This window comes from Brachyistius frenatus, unplaced genomic scaffold (assembly GCF_029030835.1).
Source record: "Brachyistius frenatus isolate BFR_SWC_R1_liver_20210118 unplaced genomic scaffold, ASM2903083v1 Contig_170, whole genome shotgun sequence".
Taxonomy (NCBI): Eukaryota; Metazoa; Chordata; class Actinopteri; family Embiotocidae; genus Brachyistius; species Brachyistius frenatus.
The window spans coordinates 367,308-383,420 of NW_027210769.1; the positions used below are offsets into that span (position 1 = coordinate 367,308).

General features: G+C 41.9%; 1 protein-coding gene across 1 annotated transcript; it reads left to right on the top strand.

Moving 5' to 3' along the window:
* Positions 1 to 11,406, top strand: sts (steroid sulfatase (microsomal), isozyme S). Its single transcript, XM_069717204.1, has 10 exons — positions 1 to 111; positions 1,015 to 1,185; positions 3,131 to 3,252; positions 4,399 to 4,521; positions 5,682 to 6,093; positions 6,482 to 6,618; positions 7,054 to 7,191; positions 9,528 to 9,687; positions 9,947 to 10,068; positions 10,915 to 11,406. The coding sequence occupies exons 1-10, from the start codon at positions 107 to 109 to the stop codon at positions 11,358 to 11,360; spliced, it is 1,836 nt and encodes a 611-aa protein (XP_069573305.1). The 5' UTR covers positions 1 to 106; the 3' UTR covers positions 11,361 to 11,406.
* The last annotated feature ends 4,707 nt before the right edge of the window (positions 11,407 to 16,113 follow it).

The following is a 16,113-nucleotide window of genomic DNA, read 5'->3' on the forward strand; positions in this document are numbered from 1 at the left end:
TCACAAAGTAGAATAATTCAAACGAGCGTGCTGCGCGGACGAACCCGGAAGTTACGGAGCAGTTCGGTCCGCCTGCCGCTCGCGAGCTGCTGAACCTCGACGGTTAATGAGGTGAGTGACAGGTTGACGTAAACAGTACTTCCGGGTTCAGGTCAACTCTATCACGTGACCTAAACAGCTGGGAAAATATATTTAAAGACGTTCCAGTCCAACTTTAGCTGCTGCTGCTTTTAATTTATAAATAATAAGTTATAAAGTAGTAATGAAGAGAAATATGAACGTTAAAAATCATTATTAGTATTGTTTTACTTCATTATTATAATTATTAAGGCAGTTTGGTCTCTTCAAGAATGTTAATTATTACTTTACTGTTCATACAAATTTCTAATCATGCTGACGGATTGATATTATTGATGCATAAAGGAGCATTTTATTATTATTTACATGTGTATTTTATATATATATATATATATATATATATATATATGTATGTATGTATTATTGCCTGTTATGAAAACTGAAAATATGGTAAACTTGAAGTATATTCTACTATTAAGTAGAAATTTTTCAAACTTAGATTATCATCAGTAAATTCCAGCAGTTTTCTGAGCTGATGGATGATGTGACTTTAAAAACATGTGGATGATGTGACTTTAAAAACATGTGGATGGTGTGACTTTAAAAACATGTGGATGGTGTGACTTTAAAAACATGTGGATGATGTGACTTTAAAAACATGTGGATGGTGTGACTTTAAAAACATGTGGATGGTGTGACTTTAAAAACATGTGGATGGTGTGACTTTAAAAACATGTGGATGGTGTGACTTTAAAAACATGTGGATGGTGTGACTTTAAAAACATGTGGATGATGTGACTTTAAAAACATGTGGATGATGTGACTTTAAAAACATGTGGATGGTGTGACTTTAAAAACATGTGGATGGTGTGACTTTAAAAACAAGTCACTGAGAGTCGACCGCTGTATGAACGTGTACTCTGGTTTCTCCTCCAGTGTTCTTGCACTGAACATGAAGCCGTCGTGTCCGTCGTCTCTGCTGCTTCTTCTTCTCTTGGAGACGAGCTGCGTGTCTCTTCAGGGAAGCAACAAGCCCAACTTGGTCCTGATGATGGTGGACGACCTGGGAATCGGAGACCTCGGCTGTTACGGCAATAAAACCCTGAGGTAGAAACATGTCGCTGTTTCAGAGCTGTATACGTGCAAATATGTTGGATTTCCATTTTTTTAAAATTTGATCTCCTGCTCTTGTCGGTCTTTTCCTTTCCCAATTTGAGTTGTTGAATATCTTTGTTTGTAGTTTCAGTTATGACTATCGACTTTATACGACATGCGAACATTCTGAATTTAGTGGCTGTTTTTGGCGATTTGCACGTATTGTATTTTAACAAACTCCTCCTACAGACTTTATTGGATCTGCTTGAAATTTGGTGTGTCCAGTCTTTAGCCCTTTCGGATGAAACGTTATGAAAGGAATTTGTTTTTCGTCGAACGGGGTCCCGTCGCGTGGCGGCCATTTTGAGGGTCTCGCCATGAAATTAAAAGTAGCTGTAATTTTCACACCACTGTACGTTGTTTAATCTTCCCCAAAATTGACATGTTTGGTAACGGTGACGCGCTGAAGACATCTGCATGGTAATATTTTAGTATATAAACATAGTGGACGTAGCTTCTGGGTGTGGAAAATGAGGCCAATGTTGAAGGACATCAGATCCACTGCTGGCTCCTCCCCCCAGCTCGTCTAAATATGGTCACTTCCTGCTGATGGTAATCACTAACTTCACTGTCATCCTGCTGACGGTATAAAAGTCACCTCTGGCACACAGACGGGAACCAACCAGTAAGACCAGTCTGTCAAAAACAGCCACAGCTGAAGCTCAATAACTCTCGGTGATCATTGACACCAGGTGTAGAGACCCAGTTTACAACAGGAAACCAGGAAAAGAAACAGGAGAACCAGATCTTATCATCAGTTGGCCTTCATGTCTCTGATACCTGCATTTCCATCAACTAAAGACAATCTAAGAAAGACAAGAGTAACAACCGCACTAAGAGATGGAGGTTAAATGGAAAAGGATTTAAAATGCTAACAGGGATTAAAATATATCTTCACCATATCAGTGCTTTGTGTTCCTGAATCACTTTATTAGAACACTGGCCTGATGGTCAAAGGCTTTGTCTGTCTACTGATAAGATAACAGATGGCTGAGCATGACTGAGCACTATCGCAGCTTAAAACATGCAGGACAAAGTGAAAGGCTTCCACAGCCTTTCTGAACAGTATGTTTTTAAACAAATTTGCAAGTTTTTAAAATCATTTACTTTTGGGCATTCAGCTGTGATGAAGAAGGAAGAGTCTTTATTCTGTGCGTTTTATTGCACAACACATTGATTTATGGAGTTTAAAGTTCTCCTTTGTCTTCACTATAATAGAGAGTAAAGTTAAGGCGACCTTTATTGCATTTTTTGGAGGTCTATTGAAGTCACGGCAATAAGCCGACCAGCAGTGTAATTTTGATTTCTCACTCTGTTGCGGTCCAGATGACAATATTGCATTTCTGTTATTGGCCTAATATCTGAGCAGCCATTTGTTTCCGGCTCAGCGTGCGATTTTGAAAAGAACGTGATGGATATCAAAACACCTTTGTAGTCAGTGAAAGGTCAACGGCTCGTGACCCGTTTAAACTTTGAATGACGTTTCTACTGTCAAGTATAATTGAGCTATCGGGCTCCAAAGTCAGCTGAATTTGTAAAATATTGGCACTCATTGGGATGATTTCCCATTCACTTCGATGGTGGGGGCGGGGGAGGAGGGGGGCTATTTTGCATCTCAATTGGGAATAGTGTCCTATGACTTTTGGTCAAGACGCACGTTTTTATATATTTTTTGTATGGGTTTTTCTCTTAGCCCAAGAAGTATGAGCAATAGTACACAGTAAAAAAAATACATGTGTTTATATTCCTCATAGTAAGGTATTAAAAAAGTTATTTTTAATTATTGACTAGAGAACCTAAGTTGCTTTAAATTGAATTCTATAGGATTTCTAAGTCTTCCATTGGTCCCTGTGGATATTGAACCTGACTAGTGCTTGTTGATGATGTGATTTTGTAGGACCCCCAACATTGACCAGCTGGCCCAGGAAGGGGTGAAGCTGACCCACCACATCGCTGCAGCGAGCCTCTGCACGCCCAGCAGGGCAGCATTCCTCACCGGACGTTACCCGATACGATCAGGCCAGTTCAAAGACACAGAAAACCTTTCCTGACTGACATGGTGCTTAATGTTGGTCTTCAGGCAGCGTCCCCAGACAGCGGAGCTGTTCAACACTCCTCATTTATTCCACTTATGCCGGACAGCCCATTTATTTAGAGACTAAATTATTTAAAGGAGTGAATTTAATGAAGACAGTAAACTGTGTTTATACACAAATCAATATTCATTTTATTTTGAAATAAGATATTATAATTCTCATACACACGCTGGTTAGATTAGAAAATTAGAAAAAAGATAACTTAAAAGTACAACCCCGTTTCTAAAAAAGACGGGAAGCTGTGTAAAATGTAAATAAAACCAGAATTCAATGACTTGCAAATCATGTAAACTCATATTTAATTGAAAATATACAATAGGCAACATATTAAATGTTGAAACTAAGAAATGGTATTGTTTAGTGAAAATATCTGCTCATTTTACCACTCGTTTACCACGGTGTTACATCACCTCACAGACATTGTGTTCACAGACGATGGTTTTCACAAGTGTTCCTGAGCCCATGCAGTGATTTCCACTCCAGAATAGTGTGTTTTTAATGCAGTGCTGCCTGAGGGCCGAAGATCACCACCATCCAATATTGGTTTCCAGCCTTGTCCCTTGTGTTCAGAGATTTCTCCAGATTCTCTGAATCTTTTAATGATATTATGAACCGTAGACGATGAAATCCACTAATTCTTTGTAGTTTTACGTTGAGGAACATTATTCTTAGATTGTTGAACTATTTTCCACCACAGTCTTTCAGAGTGGTGAACCTCTCCCCATCTTCACTGCTGAGAGACTCTGTCTCTCTGAAATCATCTTTTTTTCAGTTGTGAGAAATTCAACCGGGTGTTGTTTTTAGTGTTACACAAATTTTCCAGTTGTTGACCCTCAACTTCTTTGAGACGTGTTGCTGCCATCAAATAAAAAATGAGCAAATGTTTTTCATAAAACAATAAAAGTTCTCCATTTCAACATTTGATGTTGTCTTTGGTTTATTTTCAATTGAATATGGGTTTGTATCACTTGCAAATCATTGCATTCTGTTTTTATTTACATTTTACACAGCCGCCGAACTGTTTTGGAAACAGGGGTTGTAAAAGCAGTTTTTTTTTTCTCTCGAACAGGTGTAGCTGGTTCCATCAGACCTGGTGTCTTCATATTTAATGCAGCTTCTGGAGGTCTTCCCAGCCAAGAGGTGACCTTTGCGAAGATTGTGAAACAACAAGGCTACGAGACTGCTCTCATAGGTACGGTGCAAGTGTCCGTTATTTCATCTTAAAGCTGTTACCATTTTAAATTGTACACCTTTATTATGTGTTAAAGGTTTCCGGCTGCATTTCTACGCTAAGAGCCTGATTTATTGAAGGTGTGTGTGTGTGTGTGTGTGTGTGTGTGTGTGTGTGTGTGTGTGTGTGTGTGTAAAATCACGTGCAAACTTCACATCACCCACAAAAAAAAGTCCCAGCTGATCTACTAACGACGTGCAGTGAGCATGACATCTTTCAAATGTGCAGTTTAACACACGGTGTCCAGTTTGCGTGTTTGCCTGAATGCATATGTAATATTTCTACTTCAACGTGTCAAATATTGCCAATAGATAAATTGATCAGCTGCAGTGATATTTACTAAACCTGACAGTAGAAACAGGAGAAGTAATTGGTGTGTATTTTACGTATTAATCAGATGAACATGAAGAGAGACGGCTGCTCTTATTGTGGTGAGAAGGAAACGCAGTTATTCAGGGGAGCTGTCCCAGGTCCTGAATGTGTCGCTGTCCCAGGTCCTGAATGTGTCGCTGTCCCAGGTCCTGAATGTGTCGCTGTCCCAGGTCCTGAATGTGTTGCTCAGCGTTCACGGGTAGCTTCAAAAGGTCCCATTGAATGAAAAGTCACCTTTTCATCACAGAAAGTTCTGGACCTGCTGCTCAGTGTTTGATGGAGGATCTCATCCACCGTCCCTCCTCTTTTATTTGCAAACGTTTTATTAAGTTACTCTTAGTAAATCCCCCGCAAAACGGGTGCAAAATAAATGTGCAAACATTTGGAATGAACACGCAATTTAGTACGTTTATTTGGAGATCTTAGTAAATCAGGACACAAGCTGATTTACTAAGATTTGTCAAAAATTGTCACTCTCAAAATCTAATTTTTCGCAAAATATCTAAACACCACACGACAAATCAATCGCTATCGAGTTTGGCGGCTAAACTTTGGGCAGAATTGGAAGAATAAGAAAAAATATGAGCAATTTACATTTACATTGGCACACTAAATAAATGTAACATAACCCACAATGTAGCTTAAACTATTTCCCACGGTTACTCGTAAAATAACCGTGGATTTATTTTTTCATGTGTGTTTCTTTTGTAATTTTTGTCTTTCTTTTGTGAAATTCTTCGTGTGTCCAGGAAAGTGGCACCTCGGACTAAACTGTGAGAGTAGTGAGGATCACTGCCACCATCCCAGCGTTCACGGCTTTAATTATTTCTTCGGCATCCCGTTGACCAACATGCGAGACTGCCAGCCTGGTCACGGCACGGTGTTCCAGTTCTATAAGTTTTTGCCGTACAGGACGCTGGGTATTGTCCTGGTCACTGCAGTTCTACTCCACTCCTGCGGGTTCATCACCATCCGCAGAGGCCTTACTCTGTTCCTGCTGACTCTGCTGGTCGTGGTGACGATTGTGATGGCAGGATTCTACACCATCGTCCCGTACTTCAACTGTGTCCTCCTGAGAGACCACAGGATTGTGGAGCAGCCGTTCACGTCTGTAAACCTGACGCAGAGGATGACTAGTGAGGCCGTGGACTTCATAGAGAGGTACGTCTCAGCTTTCCTGGTTCACGTGGATCAGGAAACCTACCGTAAGCAGTAGTCCGTTGGCGATGAGTTACACAACTCAGACTTGAGCAGAGAGTACACTTTTAAGTTTGTGACAAGTTATTGGGGAACAGATAGAAGCAGCAGGGAGACAAATATAGTGAGAAAGAGTGGCGAGAAACTGTGAGCGGGCGTGTTGAAATCATCAGAGAACCAAAGTTCAGGTCATTTGCATTGATTGTTTCCCGCAGAAGGTCCAGTAGAACTCAGTGTTGACAGTCTGACTCTGGGGGACGAAGTCACGGTGGACAACCACGACAGTGAAAAACTAAGTGTGATTTACATTTATATTAATGCTGTAATTAAACTGTATTTTCGGATCCTGCAGGAATTCGGCCCGGCCTTTCCTGCTGTTCCTATCTTTCCTCCAAGTCCACACAGCCATGTTTGCCTCTGCAGCGTTCAGAGGGACGAGCAGCCACGGCATCTATGGAGACGCCGTCCATGAGGTGGACTGGAGTGTCGGTACGTCAGCAGAGGTGTTGTTCTCTGTGTTTGATATCGCCAGCAAGTCCCAAGAAAACTGTTTTATTTGAGTGTACACAGAAGGGAAAGTAGTTGTTGCTCTCAGAATGCTGCTGCAGATGGTCGACTCTGGTGTTTTTTTGTCTTGTTTTGTTTGAAAGCTCAGTTTATTGGAGTACAGAACTTTATGACCAGAGCAGAACTCGGCAAAATTAGGGAAACAACTAATCTGGATTTTTCCAGAACCAGGTCTGTTGATTTTGTCCCACTTTTTGTCCCACCATTGGACAGATTTCACAGCCAGTATTAATTACAGTTACTCATAATTCAAATGATAAAACAAATGTGAATCTCTCCTTTAAACTCCGTGTTGTTTTTTTGTCTTCATTGCAATACGTGGGGGTACAGAGCCAACGTAATTGTGTCTTTTCTCAGGTCAGGTCATGCAGATCCTGGACCGATTGAAGCTCAGCGAAAACACTCTGGTTTACCTGACTTCGGATCAGGGGGCTCACCTGGAGGAAGTGTCTGCCAGAGGGGAGGTGCACGGAGGATGGAACGGAATATATAAAGGTACGGCATGAGGATAAACTGGATTCATTAAGAAATGAATGAAAAGAGAACATCAGAGCTTTGTCGCAATAAAACCGTCACTTTAAGGCAAATTATGTGATCCAAAGTTTGCCAAAATGACCCCACATTTGAGCTTCTCACTTGTTATGAAAAATAAAATTGCTGGTTTTACCTGTAAATCAGAGTCTATATTCAAAAAGTGTGAATATTTCTTTAAATACAATGATAGAAAATCATGGACTGGACCCTAAAACGGTTCAAACACCAACTGTCAGCTACAAGTAAACTTAATCTACCCTCTACTCAAAGTAAGTTTAACTTTGATTGTTCTGTCATTTGTTCACCTAAAATAAAGAAATACCAAAAACAGTTTTAAGGTCCAATAGTGACAAAGGGTCATTGAAAGCCTCAACCAATATTGAATGGATTGAAATTTTGTCCGGACATTCCTGTTCCCCTCAGGATTAGAATTAGTAACCATGGTTACACCTCACAGGAAGAAGGTCCAAACATGCCGATTGGGTTCTTTGTTTCTATTCTATGAATGTGTGAGATAACTGCATGTACCGTTCTTGTGATAAACTGATGACTTGTTCTGGTGTACTCCACCTTTTATCCAATGTGAGATGAGATAGACTTCAATCCCTCCCACCACCCTGCAAAGGGTTACATGACAAAAAATAGTCGTTACTGGATGTAACTCCGATTTTTTTTTGAGTATGTGCTCTACCCTCTCATGGGCTTCGCTGTTGGTTAATTCCTGACTGTGAAACAGATCTTTGCACTCACTGACCAATCAGGAAGCAGCACTACCACACTCCAGGCCACTTTGGATCCCCAGCATCCCCACTTCTCATCTCCCTTTGGAAATCAGTTACGGATACCGGGACTGAGGCCAGTTGGGCCTGTATGCTCAATGGTTGGGACGCTGTAGTCCGACTACCAGATGGAGCAGTTAGCCACCGCCGGCAGGTTGGCTGATGGGATTCTTCCACTCATGGTTGGCATAATAGGAGATGTGTATCACATGGGGCAGGCAGCTGGGTGGCAAAGACGTTTGTGAGGTCCTCAATGAGGATACTGGAAGGTGGTTGAGAAGGAAGCATCGTAGTCATTGCGGGGCTTGGACTCAGGACAGGCTGCCGCTGCCTCCTTCATCTGCACTGCAATAGTGTTGAAAGCGCGGGTTGACTGTACTGAAGTGCCACCGCCGGTCGTAGTCTTTCAAGCTGTACGTTGGGCAGGAATCCACCTCGGCCTGGTGGCACCGGCCCAGGTAGAAGGAACAAACCTGGTGGGGGTCAGAGGTCGGCAGTAGCGAGCTCTCTGGTGGACTTTACTGCAGACATGTTCAACACAAGCTTGAAAACTGCAGATCTGATCTCTTGGATGGCTTCAAGAAAAAACAGAGATGAGTTGTTTGGACGCTGGCATAGCAACCAGGACAGCAACCAAATCCTGATTGGTCGGTGAGTACAAAAATCTGCCTCAAGGAGCCAAGGTGGCCAATGATAACGCCTGTTAGAGGGCAAAACACCTCAGGCAATTTTTCTCATTTCTTTCCCCGAGATTGCAAAAGGTCAAATCAAACTTTGACCTCAGTACTTTTATAAGGAAGGCTGAAATGGAATATGTAAATGAATCCCAGTAACTTTAAAAACACTTTGAAATTTAATCCGACAAAGTTTTTTAAGGATAAAGAAATTTGAAAAATCTTACCCAATCAAAACATACAGTTCAACGTAGTTTCAACAGTGAATTGAAGAATAAATTAATGTTTACTTTGGTTTAAATGGAGATTTTCTTTCGAGGACATCATGCTGCAATAAACAAATGCAAAAATAACCAACTCAAATCCCTGCCTCTCCATCTTCTATGTAATTAGGACTGAATTTCATTGTTCCTTCCAGGAAACTTCCAGGAAATGGTCAGAAAATGACTTGAAAACAAACTCTTTCTGGATGTGGCTCAATCATCAATAAAATGATTCTAATGAAACAAAGATGATTTATTTCATTCAAACAGCAGACTCATGGTGTGTCCTCAGAGTCAGCAGCAGACTTTCGTCTATAATTTAAGACCGTCTGCCAGATGAAGTTCACAGCGTGGCCTCAGATTTGATGTAATCTTTCTGTTTGGACTCAGCAGACCTGATTCAAAGAGCAGCGCGAGCTTTAGAAGGCAGCCACTGTTTGCTATGCCCTTTCATCTCTGCAAGCGGCCGCTGTCAAGGAGCTAGTTGTTCCTTTAGTTACCGAGCCAGAGACCAGGCACGCCGAGTTCTGGTTAACGGGCTGAGAGCTGCTTTCGTGACTTCTTTGTTTCACTACGAGCAGCAGGGAAGTCCACGAATTGGGAAGGAGGGATCCGGGTGCCGGGAATTCTCCGCTGGCCGGGAAGCATCCCTGGCGGAGGGCAGATAGAGGAGCCAACCAGCAACATGGACCTGTTTCCTACCGTGGTGAAGCTGAGCGGAGCCTCGGTCCCGGAGGACAGGTGAGGCTGCACAGCAGTGAGGCACCACATGTCAGTCAAAACAAGCCGAGCCTGGAATCTAGGTCGCATTTAAAGAAGAGGGGGATGCAGAGTGAATCACTGAGCTCACAATGAGGCGCTGTGAGCGAAGGAAAACATGTTTGGGGTATTAAGGTAATCCAGAGGCTTTGATCACAGGGTTTCATCAATGATTCACAGTGATGAGTGTTTGAATGTGTCTTGAGAGGATTTCATGCTGACTCTGTCCTCTGGTCTCCAGACAGATAGATGGTCATGACCTCATGGATTTACTGCAGCAGAGAGTCGAAAGGTCAAACCATGAATTTCTCTTCCATTACTGCAACGCCTACTTGAACGCTGTCAGATGGCATCCTCAAAACAGTAAGTGTGAGCAAACACCCAGTCAGATCCACAGTTCTCCACAGCATCTTCTAAAACCCTGTTTACACCAAAGCTGTACATAAAAACAAAATGCAATGATTTTCAAATCATGTAAACTCATTTAATTGAAAATAGACCAAAGACAACATATCAAATGTTGAAAAATAGTGAATTTGATGGCAGCAACACGTCTCTAAAAAGTTGTGACAGGAACAACAAAAGATGGAAAAAGTGTCTAAAGAAAAACATCTGGTGGAACATCTCACAACTAACATGATTGGGTATAAAAGATGATTTCAGAGAGGCAGAGTCTCTCAGCAGTGAAGATGGGGAGAGGTTCACCACTCTGAAAGACTGTGTTGGAAAATAGTTCAACAATCTAAGAATAATGTTCCTCAACGTAAAACTACAAAGAATTAGTGGATTTCATCGTCTACGGTTCATAATATCATGAAAAGATTCAGAGAATCTGGAGAAATCTCTGAACACAAGGGACAAGGCTGGAAACCAATATTGGATGGTGGTGATCTTCGGCCCTCAGGCAGCACTGCATTAAAAACACACTATTCTGGAGTGGAAACCACTGCATGGGCTCAGGAACACTTGTGAAAACCATCGTCTGTGAACACAGTTCATCGCTGCGTCCACAAATGATGTTAAAACTCTCCAAAGAAGAAACCAGATAGAAACATGATCCAGAAACATATGTATGTGTAATGTAATAAAATACAGTTAGAAGGATTTTACTATGTTAACTATGTGCTCTGAAATACTTTGTGTTGTGACTTGGTTGGGGGTTCGTGGACATGAACTGCTTGGTGGTAATTCTAGTTCATGTTTCTTCAGGTAGCTCAGTGTGGAAAGCCTTTTTCTTCACACCGAACTTCTACCCAGAAGACCGAGCAGCCTGTTTCCACACGCTCGTCTGCTTCTGCACGCCGGACCACGTGACCTACCACGATCCCCCGCTGCTCTTCGATCTCTCCAGGGACCCGTCGGAGACCACGCCGCTGACCCCTGACACGGAGCCCGCCTTTCACTCCATCCTGGCTGTGATGGAGGAGGCCGTGGAGAGGCACCACAGGTCAGTGAAGCCAGTGCAGAGCCAGCTGACTGCTGGGAACCTGATGTGGAAGCCCTGGCTGCAGCCTTGCTGCTCCTCATTCACACAGCTCTGTCAGTGCCAGGAGGACCAGCAGGACCAGGAGGACCAGCAGGACCAGGAGGACCCGCAGGACCCGAAGGACCAGCAGGACCCGGAGGCCGCTGTCGGGGCTTCTAATGAGAGATGATGGATAACAATAATACTTGACTGAACACATCTGTGATCTGAGCTTTCACACAGCAATCTCGACACCAATGTTAGAAATCAAAACAGTGTTTCTGAGGATCCAACCTGCTGCTGAATGAATGTAAAGTACTGTAAACGGACATTCTTGTAGTCCTTTAAAAGGACTTGGTGGAGTGTTCAAAACAAATTTGGTTTACACAAGGAACCGTTTAGATTAAATTTAATCTGTAATTTCGGGACTGACTAATTACCAGACGAGCACGAAGCCGACACATCAAACCTCCACTGTGGACATTTTACCGTGCAGAATGTTTTCAAGGCTTTTCAACATGTTGTGTCTTCTTTGGTGAATACGAGGGGAAGTGGACACGATAATACGGACACTTTTGACTGGGAGGCAATACTGCTAATCACTGCCCCATTTTACCATATACTGTATACAATCTTGGTTTTTTTTTTATATTTTGGATGACATGCTAAAGTATGACTTCCGTTCATGTTATAACAAAGTCATCTAAAATATGATCAAAAAGTCATACTATAGCATGTCATCTAAAATATTATAAAAAGTCATACCATAGCATGATATATTTCCTTCAAATTTCTGACGACATGCTATAAGTATGACTCCCGTTCAAGTTATGGAAGCTAACACAGTGGTGCAGCTGTCAGAGTTGTTGTCTCAGTCGAAAGGTCCTGGGTTCGATTCCTGCCTGTGACTTTCAACGTGAATTCCTTATTCCTGCAAAACTAATGACCTGAAAGTAAAGTCTGTCGTCCATAATATGGATGACAAACTTATGCATGTTGTCCATAATGTAAAACATTACATTCAAGCAAGAACATGCAATCCTCCACACTACGTTCCAGACCCCCTATCGAACCCAGAAGCTCCTGATTGTGAGATGACAACGCTGGCTTGGAACTTCAACATTTTTGATGACTCTATTGCATGCTTGTCTGACTTATATGACTTATATAACTTTTAAACATGTTAAGGAAGAGACATCTACAGTGCAGTGGTTGGTGTTGTTGCCTCCCCTTCAGAAGGTTCCAGGTTTGAGACTCGCTGGGGAAAGGATGACATTAACATCCTGGATGAAAAGCCACATCAAGGGCAAGAATTGAACCTGGAACCTTTTCTTCAAGAAAATGTTTAAAAGTAATATAAGTCAGACGAACATGCAATAGAGGAAGCACAACTTTGCAGTTGCTAGCGTTGTCATCTCACAGTCAGGAAGTACTCGGTTCAATCAGGGGCTTCGAACTCTGTCTGTGGAGGATTGCATGTTCTTGCTTGGAGTGTGACTTTGTCACATTTACAACTACATGATGTTTGTTTTACATCATGGACTACATGCATGATAACATGCATTAAGTTAGTCGTCCATATTCTGATTTACTTATTACTATGCAGGAACATGCAAATTCCACATAGAAAGTCCCAGGCGGGGATCGAACCACGGACCTTTAGACTGAGACGACAACGCTGACAACTGCACTGTTGTGTTGCCTGAAATAATTTAAACGGAAGTCATATTTATAGCATGTCGTCTGAAATATGATCAAAAAGTCACACTATAGCATGTGGTCCGAAATATGTTAAAAAAAAAAAAAAGAAGTAATAATATAGCATAAGGGAGAAAAACAATCCAAACCCACATGGCCTTGTGTGAAAAAGTGTTTGTTATGTTAAAACACAACTTAACTGTGGTTCATCACACCTGAGTTCAATTTCTCGAGCCACACCCAGGCCTGATTACTGACACACCTGTTCTCAATCAAGAAATCACTTCAATAGGACCTGCCTGACAAAGTGAAGTAGACCAGAAGATCCTCAGAAGATAGACATCATGCCGAGATCCAAAGACATTCAGGAACAAATGAGAAAGAAAGTAATTGAGATCTATCAGTCTGGAAAAGGTTCTAAAGCCATTTCTAAAGCTTTGGGACTCCAGAGAACCACAGTGAGAACCATTATCCACAAATGGAGAAAACATGGAACAGCGGTGAACCTTCCCAGGAGCGGCCGGCCGACCAAAATTACCCCGAGAGAGCAGCGACGACTCATCAGAGGTCACAAAAGACCCCACGACAACATCCAAAGAACTGCAGGCCTCACTTGCCTCAGTTAAGGTCAGTGTTCATGACTCCACCAGAAGAAAGAGACTCGGCAGAAATGGCTGCATGGCAGAGCTCCAAGACCAAAACCACCGCTGAGCAAAAAGAACATTAAGGCTCGTCTCATTTTTGCCAGAAAACATCTTGATGATCCCCAAGACTTTTGGGAAAATACTCTGTGGACTGACGAGACCAAAGTTGAACTTTTTGGAAGGTGTGTGTCCCATTACATCTGGCGTAAAAGTAACACCGCATTTCAGAAGAAGAACCTCATACCAACAGTAAAACATGGTGGTGGTAGTGTGATGGTCTGGGGCTGTTTTGCTGCTTCAGGACCTGGAAGACTTGCTGTGATAAATGGAACCATGAATTCTACCGTCTACCAAAACATCCTGAAGGAGAACGTCCTGCCGTCTGTTCGTGACCTCAAGCTGAAGCCAACTTGGGTTCTGCAGCAGGACAATGATCCAAAACACACCAGCAAGTCCACCTCTGAATGGATGAAGAAAAACAAAATGAAGACTTTGGAGTGGCCTCGTCAAAGTCCTGACCTGAATCCTATTGAGATGCTGTGACATGAACTTAAAAAGGAGGTTGGTGCTGGAAAACCCTCCAATGTGTCTGAATTACAACAACTCTGTAAAGATGAGTCGGCCAACATTCCTCCACAGCTGGAAAAGACTCATTGTAAGTTATCACAAACGCTTGATTGCAGTTGTTGCTGCTGAGGGTGGCCCAACCAGTTATTAGGTTTAGGGGGGAACACTTTTTCACACAGGGCCATGTGGGTTTGGATTGTTTTTCTCCCTTAATAATAAAAACCTTCGTTTAAAAACTGCATTTTGTGTTTACTTGTGTTATCTTTGACTAATATTTAAATTTGTTTGATGATCTGAAACATTTAAGTGACAAACATGCAAAAAAAATAAGAAATCAGGAAGGAGGCAAACACTTTTTCACACTACTGTATTTAGTTTAAAACAGCTCGGCGGCCCTTCATGTCTCCTAACAACACTTTGCACCACAACATGAGCTCCCGAGTCTCTGCAGGGGTCCGTCTGCTCTCAGTCCAACATGATTACAAGAAGACGTTGTGTATTCGAACCTCTTATGAATGGCTGTGTAAGCACTACGATGGCTGAAGCGTGGCATAAAAAGAGTTAACATTGGTGTTGCTCTCGAGCTTTTGGAGGAAAAAGAAAGCTTCTCTTCGTATTGATGTACGTGTTTAATCATTGCCTTTGGTTTGAAGGGGAAATCCTAATTTTCCTGGTTTGATATTGATCTGTTATTCTTTGTTTGCCCACTCTTCCTCGCTGCCTCAGAGTTTCTCTAATCACATGCAGAAGTGTAACCAGCGTAATCCAGTCATGTGAACAAAGCTGAGGCGGACGGTCTCCTGTGAAGTGGCGCATCCTAAACTTTGGATCTCTCCCACTGGACTGAATATCTGTACACACTGTGGGTCCCATTAAAAAGCAGCTCAAGCCCCATCTTTACCTTTGAAAAGTGGTCTACTTGTTGTTTTTTTCTCTTGTATTTGATTTTTTTTAATGTGTTTTCATACACTGTCTTATTGCCCAGTCTTTCTTTTATCTCTTATTGCAAAGTGTTTCTTGTCTGATCTAAGAGGCGCTGTATAAATAAACCTGACTTATTTCCTGACTTGGTGTTTCAGGAGAACAGATGAAGTTCGAGGAGTTAAACGTGGGGGAACGGCAGTGTCACCAGCAGGGGGCAGTGTTGTTAAGCAATCCCAGAGGGTATTACGAGGCTCAGAGGGGGCAGTCACTCAGCGGTCAGCAGCTCTGCAGCAGCACAAGTGTTCTACATCAGGCAGATTTCTGTTCTCTAAATGTGACTCTTCAATGAACAAATCAAATAAAGTGCTCAAATTAAGGGTCAAATATATATATTAATACAAAGTATGTATTGAGAGTAATCAGAATCAGAGTGATCAGAATTCAGTCCACTGTTAACATACTTTTTAATGCATATATATTTATGTATATAATATTTGCATATAAATAAAGTGTCAGAAAAGCTCAAATCTGTCCCTACTTTGTCTCATTGTCCTGTTTTGATCTTTAATTTAAACACACCAGAGAACAAAGACATGATTGAATATTGATCGTATTGATCAGCCTCCACACATTGAGGACAGCTGCTGATTGTTTAGTGTCACTGATTAATCACTCTGACGGGTTCATCATGTTCTGCAAATAATCTCATGCTGATGAGAAGGTTTGCAGCAACACTGAAACAGTGACAGCTGAGACAGTCTGATATGAGCCAACATTTATGAATGTGTTGTTTATCTTCATCAATGGAATTCCAGAAGTCAGCATCCATAATTTGAACATTATATCATTAAATCATAACCCTAATTATTAATTGATTATTCTTACTATTTTGCATAAACAGTATATAAAAGAGTTCGTAGCTTCAGGTCTGTAAAATGGTTCTGATCCAGAAGTGTCTTCAGCTGCAATACCAGCGAGTGCCACTAGAGGTCGGCTCCAAAAAGCCTCCCAAAGTGAATAAAATGTGTCCATCAGTTATCTCGGTGTTGTTAGCTAAAGTCACTCCTTCTTATTAGTTTTCTGGAGGTCCATCTGAAAATAATCCCTCAT